Source organism: Cervus elaphus, chromosome 23, assembly GCF_910594005.1.
Source record: "Cervus elaphus chromosome 23, mCerEla1.1, whole genome shotgun sequence".
NCBI classification, from domain to species: domain Eukaryota; kingdom Metazoa; phylum Chordata; class Mammalia; order Artiodactyla; family Cervidae; genus Cervus; species Cervus elaphus.
In genome coordinates, this window is record NC_057837.1 from 49,052,570 (window position 1) to 49,068,924 (window position 16,355).

The 16,355-nt window shown below is 43.4% G+C and overlaps 1 protein-coding gene across 1 annotated transcript; it reads left to right on the forward strand.

The window, feature by feature from the left end:
- Positions 1 to 1,851: 1,851 nt before the first annotated feature.
- BMP2 (bone morphogenetic protein 2) lies at positions 1,852 to 13,951 on the forward strand. Its single transcript, XM_043883657.1, has 3 exons — positions 1,852 to 3,022; positions 4,198 to 4,547; positions 11,974 to 13,951. Exons 2-3 carry the CDS (start codon positions 4,205 to 4,207, stop codon positions 12,816 to 12,818), a joined length of 1,188 nt encoding a protein of 395 aa, XP_043739592.1. The 5' UTR covers positions 1,852 to 3,022; positions 4,198 to 4,204; the 3' UTR covers positions 12,819 to 13,951.
- Positions 13,952 to 16,355: the final 2,404 nt, after the last annotated feature.

Genomic DNA, 16,355 nt, shown 5'->3' on the forward strand with positions numbered 1-16,355 from the left:
AGAAGTGCCAATTGTCCCTGCGATTCTTGATGATCAAAGATTATTTCACAAACTGACAAACCTCCCAATTTATGAAGGGCTACAGCTGTGAGACATCCTTGATGTCAACACCAGAGATTTATTTTTCATCCTCACTTGAGGCATGTTCAATAGCTGTCAACTTTCTCCTCCTCTTTAGAAGCTACACACTGATTTAGGTTTCATATAAGTTTTGTTTTGTTTTTTAAATCTCACTGATGACAGAAACAATTGTTAACTCCTCAAACTTGATAGGGAAGGAAATAGTTTCAAAAGCACAATAAACATTTGTGACTTAAAGTGCCTGTGAATAGAATATGTTCCCTTGCCAAGTTGTTTGGTGTCCAATGATTCAGAGTGGCAATCAGCTTCCATAGCATTTCATTTTCGGGGGAAAAAAAAAGTACCATGTTCCTGAATATTTTGTACCCCCCCTCCCCAACTCATTTATTTTCCTGGTAGGCAGGCTTCCTCAGAAATACCTTATTTGACCTTTATACTTTCAGAAACAGCTAGGGCCTAATTCCCCCTCTGTGGGTTGCTAATCCGATTTACGTGAGCGGAACCTACAATTATTTTAGCTTCCCAACTGAAAAAATAATACACATGGATAATAGATTGCTATAAGCTCTTGCTTCAGACTTTTTCTGCTCTACAGGCTGAAGGTTCTGCGCAGGCGAGCTTGATTTTGTCCATCTGGCCTTTTCCAAAACTTTTCTGCTTTTGGCTTCTGGGATCATTCCGGTAAACTGGTTGAGCTGTGCATGGGGGATCCTGGGATCCTGGAAAGGACAGCAAGCCTTGGCCTTGGGACTTGCGGTACAGCAAACTGTCTCAGCTGAGGAAAACAAGTCACTTGACCACATGTCACAGACCTGCCGCTGGGACCTGGTGGAAGTGGGTGGGGCAGAAGGTTCTAAGGTCTCAGACCAGAGTTGTTCTGTCCCCTCGGCTCACACTGTGCCATTATTTTACCTTCCTCTGCATTTGCTAATGGCCTGCCCCTGAGCTAGGCGAGATAAATAGAAGGCATGAAGTGATTTCTACGGTAAAAAGAAAGAAAATCCCTCTCATCCTCTCTTCATACACACACACACACACACACACACACACACCACGTTGCGCATGTCACGTATAGTAGAAGGAAATCCACTTCACACAGACATATTTATAGAAACCTATGCTTTGGTAGCACAAATTTACATATACGGATATATTTATAGAAACACACGTGTGTATTTGTGTATTAAACATACATTTATTGGAATAAAAGGGCGCATTTATATAAATAAATTTACATATGTAAATGCATATGTCTCTCAGTGTTAAAGTTTAAGTTACACGTAAATCCAATCTCTAGTTTTCTTTTAATTTTCCTCTCACCTCGGGTAAACACAGAAAAGTGTACCCCACGCCTATGCCAAGATGCTTTGTAACTTGGTTGAGTTCTTCTTTAATCGTCTATTACGGAGTATCTTCAAACTGAAAGCTAAATAACGGGCCAGGAGGGGAAATAAGGCCCGACCTGGCATTCGTCGGAATTTCGTCCTGGGAGTCCCAGCCAGGGCCAGGCGCTCCGACGGATCTCCGCTTTGAGGGCAGGGGCTGGAGGCACGAGCGCCCCCCCGGCGGCCGCGGGTCCCCGCCCTCGGCCCCACCCCACCGCGGCTGCCCCGGCTGCCCCGGCTAGCCGTCCACACCCCTGCACACTGCTCCCGCCCGCTCGGGGATCCCCGGCGAGCCGCGCCACCGAGGGGGAGGGTGTTCGGCCTGGGCCGGGAGGGAGACGGCAGGCGGCGTCCCCTTTAAAAGCCGCGAGCGCCGCGCCACGGCGCCGCCACCGCCGCCGTCGCCGCCAGAGTCCTCGCCCCGCCGCGCCGCGCTGCGCCCGGCTCGCGCTGCGCCCGCCGCTCTGCTTCCCACACCCTACCCGGGATTGGCAGCTGCCGCCAGACATCAGCCGCCGTAGGCTCCGCCGCCCACCGAACTACCTCGGGGCGAGCGCCTCGCGGATTACTGGGGACTCAGAGGCACCCGCGCCCGCAGACCCCGCTCTGGTTAGAGCGCCCGGCAGTGCGCGCCGCTGCGCCGTGGCCTCGGCTGACCGGGCCGCGCCGGAGCCGAAGACCGGCGCGCTGAGCCCGAGCGCCGCGATGCCGATCACCTCCCACCGGAGCTCGGGGACCTGGAACGCGCCGACCGAGGTGTGATAGGACCCCAGGCTGGCCACAAAGGGTGCAGTGGCTTGGCCTGGGGGCGAGGAGACCGAGGGAAGAGTGCGGCCACCCGCCTCGGCGGCCCGATACTCGGCTCGACTCGCCGGAGAATGTGCCCGAGGACGCCGGAGCGCCGGAGCCGCGGTGGTTTCAACTGGCTAGCGCTAATGGGGGTGCGCTGGAGGAAGGCAGAGTGATGCGGGGGGGCAACTCGCCCGGCACGGAGATCGCCGCTGCGCCCTTCCCCGGACCCGGCGTCGCCCAGGATGGCTGGCCCAAGCCATGGGCCGTGGCGGAGCTAGCGCCGAGCGCCCGACCCTCGCCCCTAGAGTCCCGGAGCCGGCCCCGCGCGGGGCCACGCGTCCCGCGGGCGCTGGTTCCTAAGGACGACGACAGCACCAGCTTTTCCTTTCTCCCTTCCCTTCCCTGCTCTGCACTCCTCCCCCTGCCCGCTGTTGTTGTGTGTCAGCACTTGGCTGGAGACTTCTTGAACTTGCAGGGAGAATAACTTGCGCTCTCCACTTCGCCCGGGTGCCTCTGCCCCAGGGGACCAGCCTCACCGCCTGCGAACCCCGCCGCCCCTGCCACTTCTCCGCCGGGCCCGACCCGAGACGCCGTTCCCTGCGTGCTGGGAGGGACTGCCTGGCCGGCACCCGGGAGAAGGAAGAGGAGAAGGAAAGGAACCCGGTCCCCGCGCCAGGTCCTTCAGCCAGAGCTTTTTCCATGTGGAGGCTCTTTCAATGGACGTGTCCCCGCGTGCTTCTTAGACAGTCTGCGGTCTCCTAAAGGTGACAACGTGGGCTGGGGCCGGGGCTGGGGGTGGGCGCGGGTCTCCGGCAGCCACAGCAGCTGAGCCCCTCCCGGGGCCAGGCCTGGCGGGACGTAAACAGAAGAGGTCCACGTGCAGCCGAGCCGCTGAGGGGATACCCACATCCTACCGCCCCTGGCGACCTTAGGCTTTGCCCTCCTGGCTCGCACTCTTCCGCCCCTCCTCCCTCTCCTTCTTCGGGATTTTATTAGGGCTGTTAACACTTGGATGATTTTTTTTTTTTTTTTTTAAGTTAAAGAAGTCCCTTCTAGAGGGTGGCCCGTGGACTTCACCCGTTAGCTGCCAACCTGTACGTCCTGCCGTGGCGATCCGTTTTAATTTCAAGTTTCTCCCGGAGAACTGCTCTCTCTACTCAGAGCCGCGACCCATTTAGGAAAATATTATACGTTGGGATTCTCCCTGTTTTTTTTTTTTTTTTTTTACCATGAATGCAAGGGGGGCAGTTATTTCGTGCCACCTTGAACTGACACGTGAATTAGTAGACATTAGCCATCTACCTAATAGGAAGATACCTGTGTATATTTACTGCATAGGAGGGGGCGGTGGTGGGGTGGGGTGGGGAATGGAGTGGCCTGCCCTGACACTTCTGAGGTTAGGTTCGGGTCATAGGTTGTGAGTGATTTCGGAAGTTGTGTCCTTGAGTTTATTCGCTCTGGAAGTTACAGACCCTGTGTGTATCGGGAAGTTCTATACAGTGCCTGTAAGGCAGTCACATGCACCATTTGTGTGTGTTTATATGCAAGTGAGCGCTGTGTATTTGGGTTAGGTTAGGGGACGGAGAAATGTGAGACTAAGCGGTGGTTTTCCCAGCTTCCCTATACAGCTGTCAGCGTGAGTGTCACAGAAAAAAAAAAAGTGACAGTCACTGACGCGGGGTGGGGTGGGGGGGGGGGCAAATCTTGACGGGTTGAGAATGGGATGGGAGCGGGAAAAAGCCATCTGGCGCAGGAACTAGGTATTCTTCCATTCTCCCAAACGTTTGAGCTTCAGCTCCTCTGCAGTATCCCCGCGAGTGCTGTCAGCCAGGTGGGCACCCTGGAGGAGGCGGCAAATGGACGAAGCGGGAGCCCGCGGGGGCGGAAGGGGTGAGGACTGGGCGGGAAACTCCGTGACTAATGTCGGCCCTGTCCGCAGGTCGACCATGGTGGCCGGGACCCGCTGTCTTCTAGCGTTGCTGCTTCCCCAGGTCCTCCTGGGCGGCGCGGCCGGCCTCATTCCCGAGTTGGGCCGGAGGAAGTTCGCGGCGTCTGCTGGCCGCTCCTCATCCCAGCCTTCGAACGACGTCCTGAGCGAGTTCGAGTTGCGGCTGCTCAGCATGTTCGGCCTGAAGCAGAGACCCACCCCCAGCAGGGACGCCGTGGTGCCCCCCTACATGCTGGACTTGTACCGCCTGCACTCGGGCCAGCCCGGGGCGCCCGCCCCGGACCACCGGCTGGAGAGGGCAGCCAGCCTCGCCAATACCGTGCGCAGCTTCCACCACGAAGGTGAGGCGCGGGGCCGGAGCTTGGGGGCGGAGACGGGGGCGGGGAGTCGTCCGGCAAAGCGCCCCGCCGTGGGCAGACTGCAGGCATCCCTGGCAGGGCAGCTTGGCCCGGGCGCTGCAGACATTTCCCTGTTTGTAAGAACCTTTCCGAACCTGGCTTTCACGCACTGCCTGTGTGGCGGGAGACCCAGGGATTCCCTTTCGGTAAATCGGCACTCTTTTCCTGGCTTGGAGCCAGAAGAGCGACTCCTCCTCCAGGAACTGGAGAGAAATCAAATGATGGGGAAGATGAGGGCAAAAGGCATGCCCCTAGACTGCGAAACGTGTAAGAATTCCTTAGGAGAAGAATGAGAAGGAGGGGGGCTGATTGGGATCTCTCCATGTCTGTTTGGAAGCCTTTGCTCTATAAATCTGCTTCTCTTGCTTAAGCCAGGGTTTCAGGCATGACAGCGCCACGGGCAGAATTTTCAGAGATAGTATTGAAAAATCAAAGCCCAGGGCCCCAAAGTCTTTCTAATTTACAGTAGATCTGGGCCTGGTTTGGAAGATTTCAAATCCCTATCTAATCCTCGTGGGAGATCAATTCCCCAATCAATCTTACTGTTTCCACAATGACTTTCTTGTCTTCTGCTTAAATCTGAGATGAACTTCCTAACAGAGACAAGGCTAGCCTTCAGATGAAAGCTTTTGCAGCAGCTAGCTGCTTGTTTTCCTTTTAGTACATTGAAATGTGAATTTTTTTTTTTTCTTTTATGATATGGATGTGGTTTTTCTAAGGTAGGGTATTTCTGCTTGTTTCATCAGAAAGGCATTTAGTGGATTTGAAATGTCTTAGAGCAACTTTTGAGATCTGTTGTACCCAAGTTCTTAGGGCAATTACTCAAAAATACGTTCCACTGCAATTCTTTTTTTGCACTTTTAAATGCTCCTTTGGCTTAACACATTCTAAACAGAGCCCAGGTTCCTTCAAGTTCTAGAGGAGGATCCAAAGTTGTATATCACAGAGCAGCCACTTGTAGAATATTGGAGAACTAGGATATAGTTCCCTTTTTCTTACCTTGCCCTGCCGAGGTGGTCGGTTTCAAATGGAAATCTGTGCTCTGATATAAGCAAATCAGTAGAGTCACGGGCAGGCATTTCCTCCCTGTGTGGAGGACTTACACTGTGAGAACAGCAGTTGATAGTGGGAAGGGGTTGTAAAGGCAGGCTACATTACTTCATCAAGGCAGCTATACCTCATGAAGGGGACATTGAATTGATAATCAGTTCATTTTTCAGCACGTTTCTAAGTGAGGTGCTCTCTGCTAGCAGAAATTAGGTTTGGAAGGAAGAAAGATCTCATATTACTCCTTCAGGTTTCATCTACTGAAAGCACAAGTTGTCTGTTGTCATGTAGAAATGTTTTTGTTCATGTACATTCTATCATCACCACCTTGGAGTGATTATAGATCCAGCTCACCATTCCCAACTGATGCTGATTAGATTTGTTTTTCTGGATAGAAAAGTAATACAAATTGCTATTTTGGCTACCTCTCCTGGAGATATAGCAAGGAAATCATTCTTTATTTTTAAGGCCAAGAAGGTACCGTGTGTCTCTTGGAACTTAAAAGGAAGATAGATCATTTAAAACATTTGACACCTAAAAATACTCAATTGCATGATGATCCCATCAGTGAAGTCTCCATATTTCTCCTTCCTCTTGAAGTGCCTTGACCAAATCTAAACAGACAAACTTAATATAGTGTGTTATTTTAACTTAAATAGCATACTTGAGCTTACAAGTCAGAATGTATGTCTTTAAACATGTTAAGTGTTATGTGCCAAATAGTACAGAAGTTACCAACTTGCTTAAAATCAATTTGTAATAACTTCAGATTTTAATGCAATTAGATGATAGGAAAAAGCTATGTAATGTTTGCCCCAAATTTCAACAAACCCATTTCTTTTCTTGTTATGACTAGCATATAATCAGTATGCTACAAGTTGCCCTTCTTTTGAAGACCAGTTCATTTTTATATAGCCCAGAATTTGGCTTTTGTAAATATTCTTGTTTATAAAACATCCATGCATGACACTAAAAAATCTTTTAATAAATCATGTGATTAAGGCTTAGGGTTTAAGAGCAGAATTTGGTTCCTACAGTCTTCATAGGTGTTTATTTATTAAAGGATCAAAGGATCTGATTACAAGAATTACCTGTTGGTTTTATTTGTGGGCAGAATCTAGGTGATTTGGTGAAATACAAGACAAGAAATATCATGGTGGCATTCTTTCAGCCAGTGTGAGAAGATAATGGATCCACATCGTAGGTGCTCAGTCACAGAAATGATCAGTTGTCATTTCTCCTATTAAACTTTCTCTAGTACTTTCTACAGTGGCTTTTATTTGGGAGAGCCCAAGTACTGCAAAACATTTTCTTCTTTCAAAGTTGTTAAAAAGTACTTCAGCCTCATAGGCCTTTCAGAACTGCCACTGAGGATAAAAAATCACTTCTTTTAACTGGAAAATGTTCTGTGCTTTGCTTATAGTTAAAAGCATATTGAAACTGGTTGACTTCTTTGGCCCTGCAAAAAATCTTTATTCTTTCCTGTCAGATTGGAAATATGGAAGGACCACATGCTTGCTCTCCAGACTCTGAAGGACACAGTTCTCTTTTTGCCTGAAATAACTGAATTATTTGCCCCTATGGCTAAAGCTTTGAATTAAACATTAACCTTTTTTCTACAAATGTAATTTTCATGAAAATACCCAATTAAAAGGAAAATTCAGGGAAAAACTACTGCCCTGTGAAGGAACACTGATTCCCAGTACAACACTGGGATTCCCAATTAAACACTGACTCTCAGTTTGAACACAGATTCCCAGTACAACCAAAGGATTTGGACACATATACTCACCAAACCAGTGTTCACCTGGGGATGCTTCCTAGGTGTCCCCAGGTATTTCAGCGTGAACAGGAAAGCCCCCCGCCTCCTTGTGTGGAACAGGCATTCTGTTGGGAAACGCTCATAGATGGAGCCTTTGGTGCCCAGAGAGTCCTTGTACTAATGTTTTACATGCTGCTTCTTTTTTAGTGGCTCCTCTCTGTTCCCTGTTGATCCCTCCTCATTGAGCTATTTTGTCTTATTTTTAAAGACTTGGCCTTTTGTATCTTTCACCAGGTAGGCCACTTATAATAAGAGGACCCTGGATCATTCCACAGGTGTTGGAGTTAAGGGTGTGCAGAGGCCAAATCAGAGTTAGTGAATGTGACCATGTTCTCTCTTTTAGCTGCCATCTCCTTTGTTGTCTTTAATTTTTAACTGATTCATTTGAACCTTTTGTATTTAATCATGTTTTTCTCCTTGATGCATTAATTTTCTCCCTCCCTCCCTCCCTCTCTCTCTCTATATATATGTGTGTATATATATGTGTGTGTGTGTGTATTCTCTAATCATTATTTTACATTTTGGACATGATTATTTTTTATTCTCCACTACTTTCATTTTATTTCAGGGTAATACTTTCCAACCTTACTGACTAGCTAGAACATTTGCAGGTTTTCATTGTTGTTTTCTTAACGAACATTTTTTATTCAAAGATTGTTGCAAAATTCTCAAAATGTAATGACAACTCACTTTTTGCTAAAACTTATCATACTGTAGGAGAAAAAGATAGCCACAGAATATCAGTGGTTCCAAACAAGATCTGCATGTCCCAGTGCCTGCCACTTTACTTTTCTGCTTATTTAGTCCTGTCTGCTTCCTCCATCATTTTCTATTCCTTTAACTGGGACAGAACTCACCCTGCAGATATATTTGTATTAAATATAAATCTGCCTCTGTTGGTTTTGACTTTTGCTTGAGTTTTTGACTCCTCCCCCATGTTAGATGGTGCCATCTAGTGGCCAGAAACCTGGGGCCTGCAGTAGGCTCAACTGCATAGCTATGCACTGTGACCTTAGGAAAGTCACATAACCTCTCTGAGTTCCACTTATTTCATTTCCAAAATGGAGTTAGTAACAGTTTCTCTCTAATTGATCTGTCATAAAGTAATTCATATTACCCTGGTAATTCCCTGGTCTAGGGAAGAGGAAGTCAAATTGAGCGTAGGCTAGCTGTGGGAATTCAGCCTTATCTTTGGATTATTTTGATATAGATGAATAATTGACAGTGTAGATGATTAAGTTAGAACTTTGCTTTTGGGAGAGAGGTTGAATGTCATTTTTACCTTATTTTTCCTTATGTTCCCACATTTTTGCAGCCATAGCTCTGTTTATTTGATTAAGAACTTAGAAGTTCAGGGACCCACATCTAAAATAGTCTGGAATCCTCAGATCCCTTGGCAAGTGCAGCTTATTCAATAAAGATTATTTACATATACCTCAGAGAAATGTACATTACCTACTTAGGTAAGTGCCCCGTTATTTTCAGAATCCCCAGGCTTGATGTGATTTGTAACTTCTTTACTTCATTTCAAAAAGTTCAGATTTTTTTCTACCTTCTAGAAAAAATTCATGTTCCCTTGCAGATCAAAGGAGAGGGTACCCTAACTTTGGTCAGTTTTCCTGGGTTTGGGGATTCCTGTGACCTTCTGATGTATCTCTGTGACCAGAGTCTGCAATCAGGGGTCTTGTTGTAGAGGCCTTTGAATTAAGAAGGGATAGTGGTTCAGTAGGGATTAGGTTGACTGAGATTAAGCTACAAAATTGGAGAAAGATCTTCACATTACTAGTTAATATTTAATAGTGTAAGTTTTTTCCTTTGCTAAGTGAGCCTTCTTTTGCCACTTATTAATACCTCCAGTGAGATTTTGCAGCACCTGATATTGCTTTTTAATAGGCTATATCCAGTTGAATTGTGGGAGTTTTATATAATTCAGTAATACATTGGTTTTTTGGAGGGTTATTGTTCTATTTGGGCTTCCCAGGTGGCTCAAGGTAAAGAATCTGCCTGCCAATGCAGGAGACACCAGTTGGATCCCTTGATTGGAAAGGTCCCCCTGAAGGAGGAAATGGCAGTCCACTCCAGTATTCTCAGCTGGGGAATCCCATGGTCAGAGGAGCTTGGTGGACTACAGTTCATGGGGATGCGAAGAGTTGGATATGACTGAGCATACATTCATTATTGTTCTATTTAATGCCTCTTTTATACCCATCCTCCTGGCTTCATTTACTCGGTTCTCATGCTTACCTGAGAGATTGTTCATCTTCTTCCTGGCTGTGTGTGATATTTCTCAGGGCTTGTTTGTCAATACAGCTGTTCCACAAAGGCCCCAGATAATGTGACTTTCCTTGCCCTCTTTAAGAAGAGCAAGAAACTCATATGTGTTCTGAGATCAGCGAAGTCAGTTGCTTGGGGCCAGGTCTGGCTTTGGGTCATTGTGTCTGGAGGACACTGCTGATTTTTACATCACTCCTGTTTTCTCTGGTAGCTTCTCTGCTGAAAGTGGAAACATCGGAGGGCTCCTGAATTGCAGGGGGTAAACACAATCCTTGATATTGAAGGAGGGCTCAGGTTGATTGGTGGGAGGGTTATTTTAAAATAGTGCCTGGTCTGAAGTACCATTAGCCAGGCAGCAGAGTTTAGAGCGCTCCCAAAGGTAGCCCTTTGGTGTGGGTTAGTCCGTGTCTAAGGAAAGGAGCTTTAGATCTACTCATCCATGTCTTCAACTCTTACTCCTTGGCCGACACTAATGGTTCTTCTGTTCATCTTTATATTATTTAACAAAAAAGGCACTTTGTTTCTGGCAATTATACTTGAACATGAAAAGCATTCTTTAAAACCTTTAGGTTCAAAGGGCAATTCCCCAGCTTCCAGCATTCCCTCACCTGGGAGCTGCTGGAAATACTGAATCTCAGGCCCCACCCTAGACTCACCAGTAGAATAAGAATCTACATTTGAAGAGTTAAGGTGTCCTAGGTGATTTGCATGAAGGTTAAAGTTTCCAAGCATCCCATTAAAGCATTCCTCCATAATTTAGTGTAAACCACCCCTGTTGACCTTAGCTTGCAGTAATGACTGTTGCTTTGATGATGAAGGTTTATAAGGTAGAACCTTTGAGTGAATGATCTGATTATCCTTTGCTAAGATATCTAGATTTTGTGAACAATGAATAGCTATTTGGTTTAGGAGAAATAACAACCATAAAATTAATGAAAAATGATTTCCTCTTATGGTGATGACATGGAACTGTGGCTAAATTGATTTTGCTGGCACTCAGGTTGGATCCTGAATGAAGCAGGTAAAATTTGTTGACAGTGAAATGACAGGATGTGGTAAAGCTAGATGAAAGTAAACCCAAATATCTCAAAATTCCAGTGCTTTCACTATTAATTTAATAATAATGGGTACTTTTTATGAATTGCAGACTAAACATTCAAGGTGCTATGTTACATTGTTTGTTCAAAAAGCAGTACTTAAAATTGAAATTCTAAGATTTCAAATCAGGAAAAATTTTCTACATATAGCCCACTTAAATGACTATTTTAAAATAATGATAATAGATACAAAATGATTATTCTGTACTTAGATTATCTCTTACATCATGAATATCATAATGGCATTTCTGTAGATTTTCATAAATTTAGCAGGGGGTTTGTCTATATCCTATAGCCTATTATTGGGTGTGTATATATATATTGTTTGTTTGTTTTTAAGATAAAGGAATTATAAATAGAAGAGAATTATTTTTTCCCCAAAAGCATCTGAAATGAGATTTTTATTTTTGAGGTCATAAGGAGGTGAGAGAACAGACAAAGTTGGCAAGTTAACTTCTCTTGAAATTGTCCAGCCTTAATTACAATAGTGTCCTAGTTCCACCCTTACGTTTCCAAAGAAGCAGATCCCTTGTAAATGCCTTTGTTTCTGGACTTTTGAGTAAAATAGTAGGGTGTACTTTGCAAAATGTCATCGTTGATGTTGAGTTTCAGAGTCTTTAATTAGGAAACTGAAATCTGTATATCGAGATTTGTAAATCATCTAAATTGCAGAGTAATGTTTTAGAATACCGCTTAAGGGATTGACATTAAAGCCTTTTTCTTTTTAAGAAATGCAATAATTTCCTCAAATCCTCACTCATTAGGCCTCTACTAACTACAGTGCTGACTTTTTTTTTTTGCCCTAAAGTCTGTGAATTCCAAAGAAATGCTTCACCATTCCCCCCATTATTATAGCCACCTGGAAGCAGTATTCACATATTAGATTTAAAAAAAAAATGACAATAAATTGCGAAATTTTGTTTCATGGTGTGTATATTGACATAAATATATGGAAAAGGGAGGATAGTTTCTTTATCTAAAGGGGAAATTGTAATTTTCTGGTTGCAGACTTTACATGGGTTGAATCAAACCCTGCAGTGATGTTTATAAATCCTTATATACAATCAGACTGTCTTACTTGCCTTACTGAACAATTTTTCTTTTTTTCCACTTTTCCATATCAAATTAGAATCTTTGGAAGAACTGCCGGAAATGAGTGGGAAAACAACCCGGCGATTCTTCTTTAATTTAACTTCTATCCCCACTGAGGAGTTTATCACCTCAGCAGAACTTCAGGTCTTTCGGAAACATATGCCCGAAGCTTTGGAAAACAATAGCAGTTTCCATCACCGAATTAATATTTATGAAATTATAAAACCTGCCACAGCTAACTCCAAGTTCCCTGTGACCAGACTTTTGGACACCAGGTTGGTGACTCAGAATGCCAGTAGGTGGGAGAGCTTCGATGTCACCCCCGCCGTGATGAGGTGGACCGCCCAGGGGCTCGCCAACCACGGGTTCGTGGTGGAGGTAGCCCACCCAGAGGACAGCTATGGGGCCTCCAAGAGGCATGTGCGGATTAGCAGGTCTTTGCACCAGGATGAGCACAGCTGGTCACAGATAAGGCCCTTGCTTGTCACTTTTGGCCACGATGGGAAAGGACACCCTCTCCACAGAAGAGAAAAGCGGCAAGCAAAACATAAACAGCGGAAACGCCTCAAGTCCAGCTGTAAGAGACACCCTTTATATGTGGACTTCAGTGATGTGGGGTGGAATGACTGGATCGTTGCCCCGCCGGGGTATCATGCCTTTTACTGCCACGGGGAGTGCCCTTTTCCCCTGGCCGATCACCTGAACTCCACGAATCATGCCATTGTCCAAACTCTGGTCAACTCAGTTAACTCTAAGATTCCCAAGGCGTGCTGTGTCCCAACAGAACTCAGCGCCATCTCCATGCTCTACCTTGATGAGAATGAGAAGGTGGTGTTAAAGAACTACCAGGACATGGTTGTCGAGGGTTGTGGGTGTCGTTAGCACAGCAAAATAAAATAAATATATATATATATATATTTTAGAAAAACAGCAAAAAAAAAATCAAGTTGACACTTTAATATTTCCCAATGAAGACTTTATTTATGGAATGGAATGGAGGAAAAAAAAAAAAACAGCTATTTTGAAAATATATTTATATCTATGAAAAGAAGTTGGGAAAACAAATATTTTAATCAGAGAATTATTCCTTAAAGATTTTAAAATGTATTTAGTTGTACATTTTATATGGGTTCAGCCCCCAGCACATGAAGTATAATGGTCAGATTTATTTTGTATTTATTTACTATTATAACCACTTTTTAGGAAAAATAGCTAATTTGTATTTATATGTAATCAAAGGAAGTATTGGGTTTGTACATAATTTTCCAAAAATTGTAGTTGTTTTCAGTTGTGTGTATTTAAGATGAAAAGTCTACATGGAAGGTTACTCTGGCAAAGTGCTTAGCACATTTGCTTTTTTTTTTGCAGTGCTACTGTTAAGGTCACAAGTTCAAGTCCAGGAAAAAAAAAAAAAAGTGGATAATCCACTCTGCTGACTTTCAAGATTATTATATTATTCAGTTCTCAGGAATGTTGCAGAGTGGTTGTCCAGTCCGTGAGAATTTACATCCTTATTAGGTGGAATATTTGGATAAGAACCAGACATTACTGATCTAATATAGAAACCCTTCCCCTAACCCTTAATTTGCAGAAAGAGTAAAGCAAGACCAATAGAAATAATTAGGAAAACGATGAACCTGCAGGAAAGTGAATGATGGTTTGTTGTTCTTTCCTAAACTAGTGACCCCTTCAAAGGAGCTGGACTGGCCAAAGTATTAAATAAAATATAAGATTTCTTCATTATTGATATCGTGATCATGTATATTTCAAATTGATATCTAGTGGCCCTCATGAAGAGTTGGAAATCAATTTGTATTTCACTTTTACCTCACCGGGAGCTCTTTATGCTCAGAAGGACTCAATTTTCTAACTTTGCCCCCCACACAGCAAAATTGTTTTCTGCCTATCCCAGTTCTCTGTTCTATCAGCTTGTTTTTCTTTCTAAGGTTATGTGTTTAAACACATTTCTCCAAATGTTAAACCTATTTCAGATAATAAATATCAAAGTTCTTTCATTTCATTCTATAAAGACGAACTTGCAAGAAAAAATGGTGCATTTGTACAGTGTTCACAAAGTTACCTTACATTTGCTTATACTTTTGCTTCTGAGGCTACTCATTTTGGAGGGAGGTAGGAAGAAGGCAAGGAGCTGTTGGAAATTTGCAAGCAAGTCATTGGCTAATTCTTAGGAATTGATCAGTGCTTTAGTACTGCACATACACTTCTTTGGAGCAGGATTATTTAAGAGAAAACCAAAGCTATAAAATAGACAAAACCTGGGGAACCCAAGATAAAGTTTCAGAGATGATATTCCATGCAACTGAGGCAAAAAATTAGAAAGGGAAAGTGTCTAAGATCAGCTTTTACAGGGTCATCTGCCAACTGGACTGAAGCCCAAGCAGAATGAAGTCAAATTAGGCCACTCAGAATGAACACTTACAAGGGACAGGGCTTCTGTGTTCTGGGTTGAAATTAGACCCAAGGAATGGTTGGGTGGGTATGCTTATATGGCCAAGGGTCCCACAACACCCCATAATTTTACTTGAAGTATTTTAAGGTCAATTTTCTAGGACTTTGTCACCTCTGGTCCTACTGTGATTGGTCAGGTCTTGTTCTAATTTCCTTTCCTAGCCCTGCCTTGGAATTGGCCAAACAAAAGAGTATGTTAGTAAAGGAACACTGTCATCATCAGATTCTTCCCAGGAATTTACCTGTGATAATTTTGGATTATGTTTTGGGTATGATAGGTTTGACCCTGTGTTTTGAGATTATGTAGGCAGATTTTTTTTTTTTTTTAAAGAAAAGTAGTGTTTTTGTTGTTGTTTAGCCCCTAAGTCATGTCCTGCTCTTTTGCAACCCCATGAACTGCAGCCCACCAGGCTCCTCTGTTCATGGGATCTCCCAGGCAAGATACTGGAAAGGGTTGCCATTTCCTTCTTCAGGGGATCTTCTCAACCCATGGATCGAACCCACATCATCTGTGTCTACTTCACTGGCAGGTGAATTCTTTACCACTGAGCCACCTGGGAAGCAACAAGTTTTGAGATTATGTAGATCATATTTTTTTAGAAAAATTACTACAAGTTATCTTTTACTCCTTCCACTTTTAAAATCTTTTAGTTTCTTTTTATCCCTATCCTATTGCTCTTGCACCCAACAGAAGGCAAGATCATCTCTGTCCCTCACACTCTTCTTCCTCTCTTGCCGTGGACATGAGGGGCAGGCTGCACAGTCTTGACATCTTAAAAAATAGTAATCCATGTTCTGTCATTTCCAAATATTCCAGATGACGGTGTAAAAGTATATAGCCCAAGAATTTCCATACATTTGGCAGTTTCATCCCTTTTTACACCTCTGCTTAATTGGTTCTGATTTTATTAGTGAAAATGATTCTCAAGTGTGTTCTCTTGCATAATATATATGTGTAAATATATATAGACATATATATGTGTAATAAATGTAAATATATGTGTATGAATATACATACAAATGTATAAATACATATAAATATATACACAAATATATGTGTAAATATATAGAGACATATATGTAATATATAAATATACATATAAAGATATATGTGATAAGTATTACATATAGGTAGATGATGGTATTTTCAGTTTAGTTCCAGAGATTTTGTAATAGTTGAGGACTCTGACCCTCTTGGCAGTTGAGTAGAGAAACAGAATATTCTTACATATATTCTACATTCCTACAGACATTTTGGCTCACATTCTTCATTCTGAGAAAAAAGAAGTGTCATAACTAACCCCATGACACTGAATGTTTTCAGGTTTCAGTCTCTATTCTGTAGGAACCTTTGAATCCTTTTAGAATTGGCTTTCAAAAAATGCAAGTTTCTGAATTTGGGGAGATCACCTTTCAAAATTGATTAAGTTGTGTCATCTGGTTTTGTGCTTGTCTGGGCTGTGTCCGCTTCCTTGGCATGGTTTTGACTTGTATGGCAGGTCCAGATAGCTCTGTTCATTTTTTTGCCTTCAAAATTGGGGAGGAAGAAGATGAGTGGTTTACAGATTTCTCTATGCTTCCATGTTTTTCATAACTTCTACTCCAACTGCTGCTTTATATTGTACCTCAAGAGGCGAAGAATGGAGAGATTATCTATCAGTCTGGTCTGTGTAACAGGCTACATCATTATGGATAATCTAAATGTTCCACATTTTTTCCTTAGTTTTTTATCAGAGGTGGAATAATCATTTGTGCAAATCAAAGCACTTTTTAAAATAGTGTATTTCTATTCTTAGCTCATGTTAAGCTAATGATTAATGTTAATCATTAATGTTAAGATATCAATTCACTGAATGTTAGATGCTACAGCCCCCCAATCTATAATAAAGCAAAAAGAGCACAACCTTGCAGTGAAGAACAATTTAAATGTAGAAATAAGTGTGACATAGA

Bases quoted from the DNA above. Each gene is read 5' to 3' on its own strand.
- BMP2 (XM_043883657.1), top strand. From the start codon at position 4,205: ATGGTGGCCGGGACCCGCTGTCTTCTAGCGTTGCTGCTTCCCCAGGTC. The intron at 4,548-11,973 runs GTGAGGCGCGGG...ATATCAAATTAG, and splicing joins GCGCAGCTTCCACCACGAAG to AATCTTTGGAAGAACTGCCG.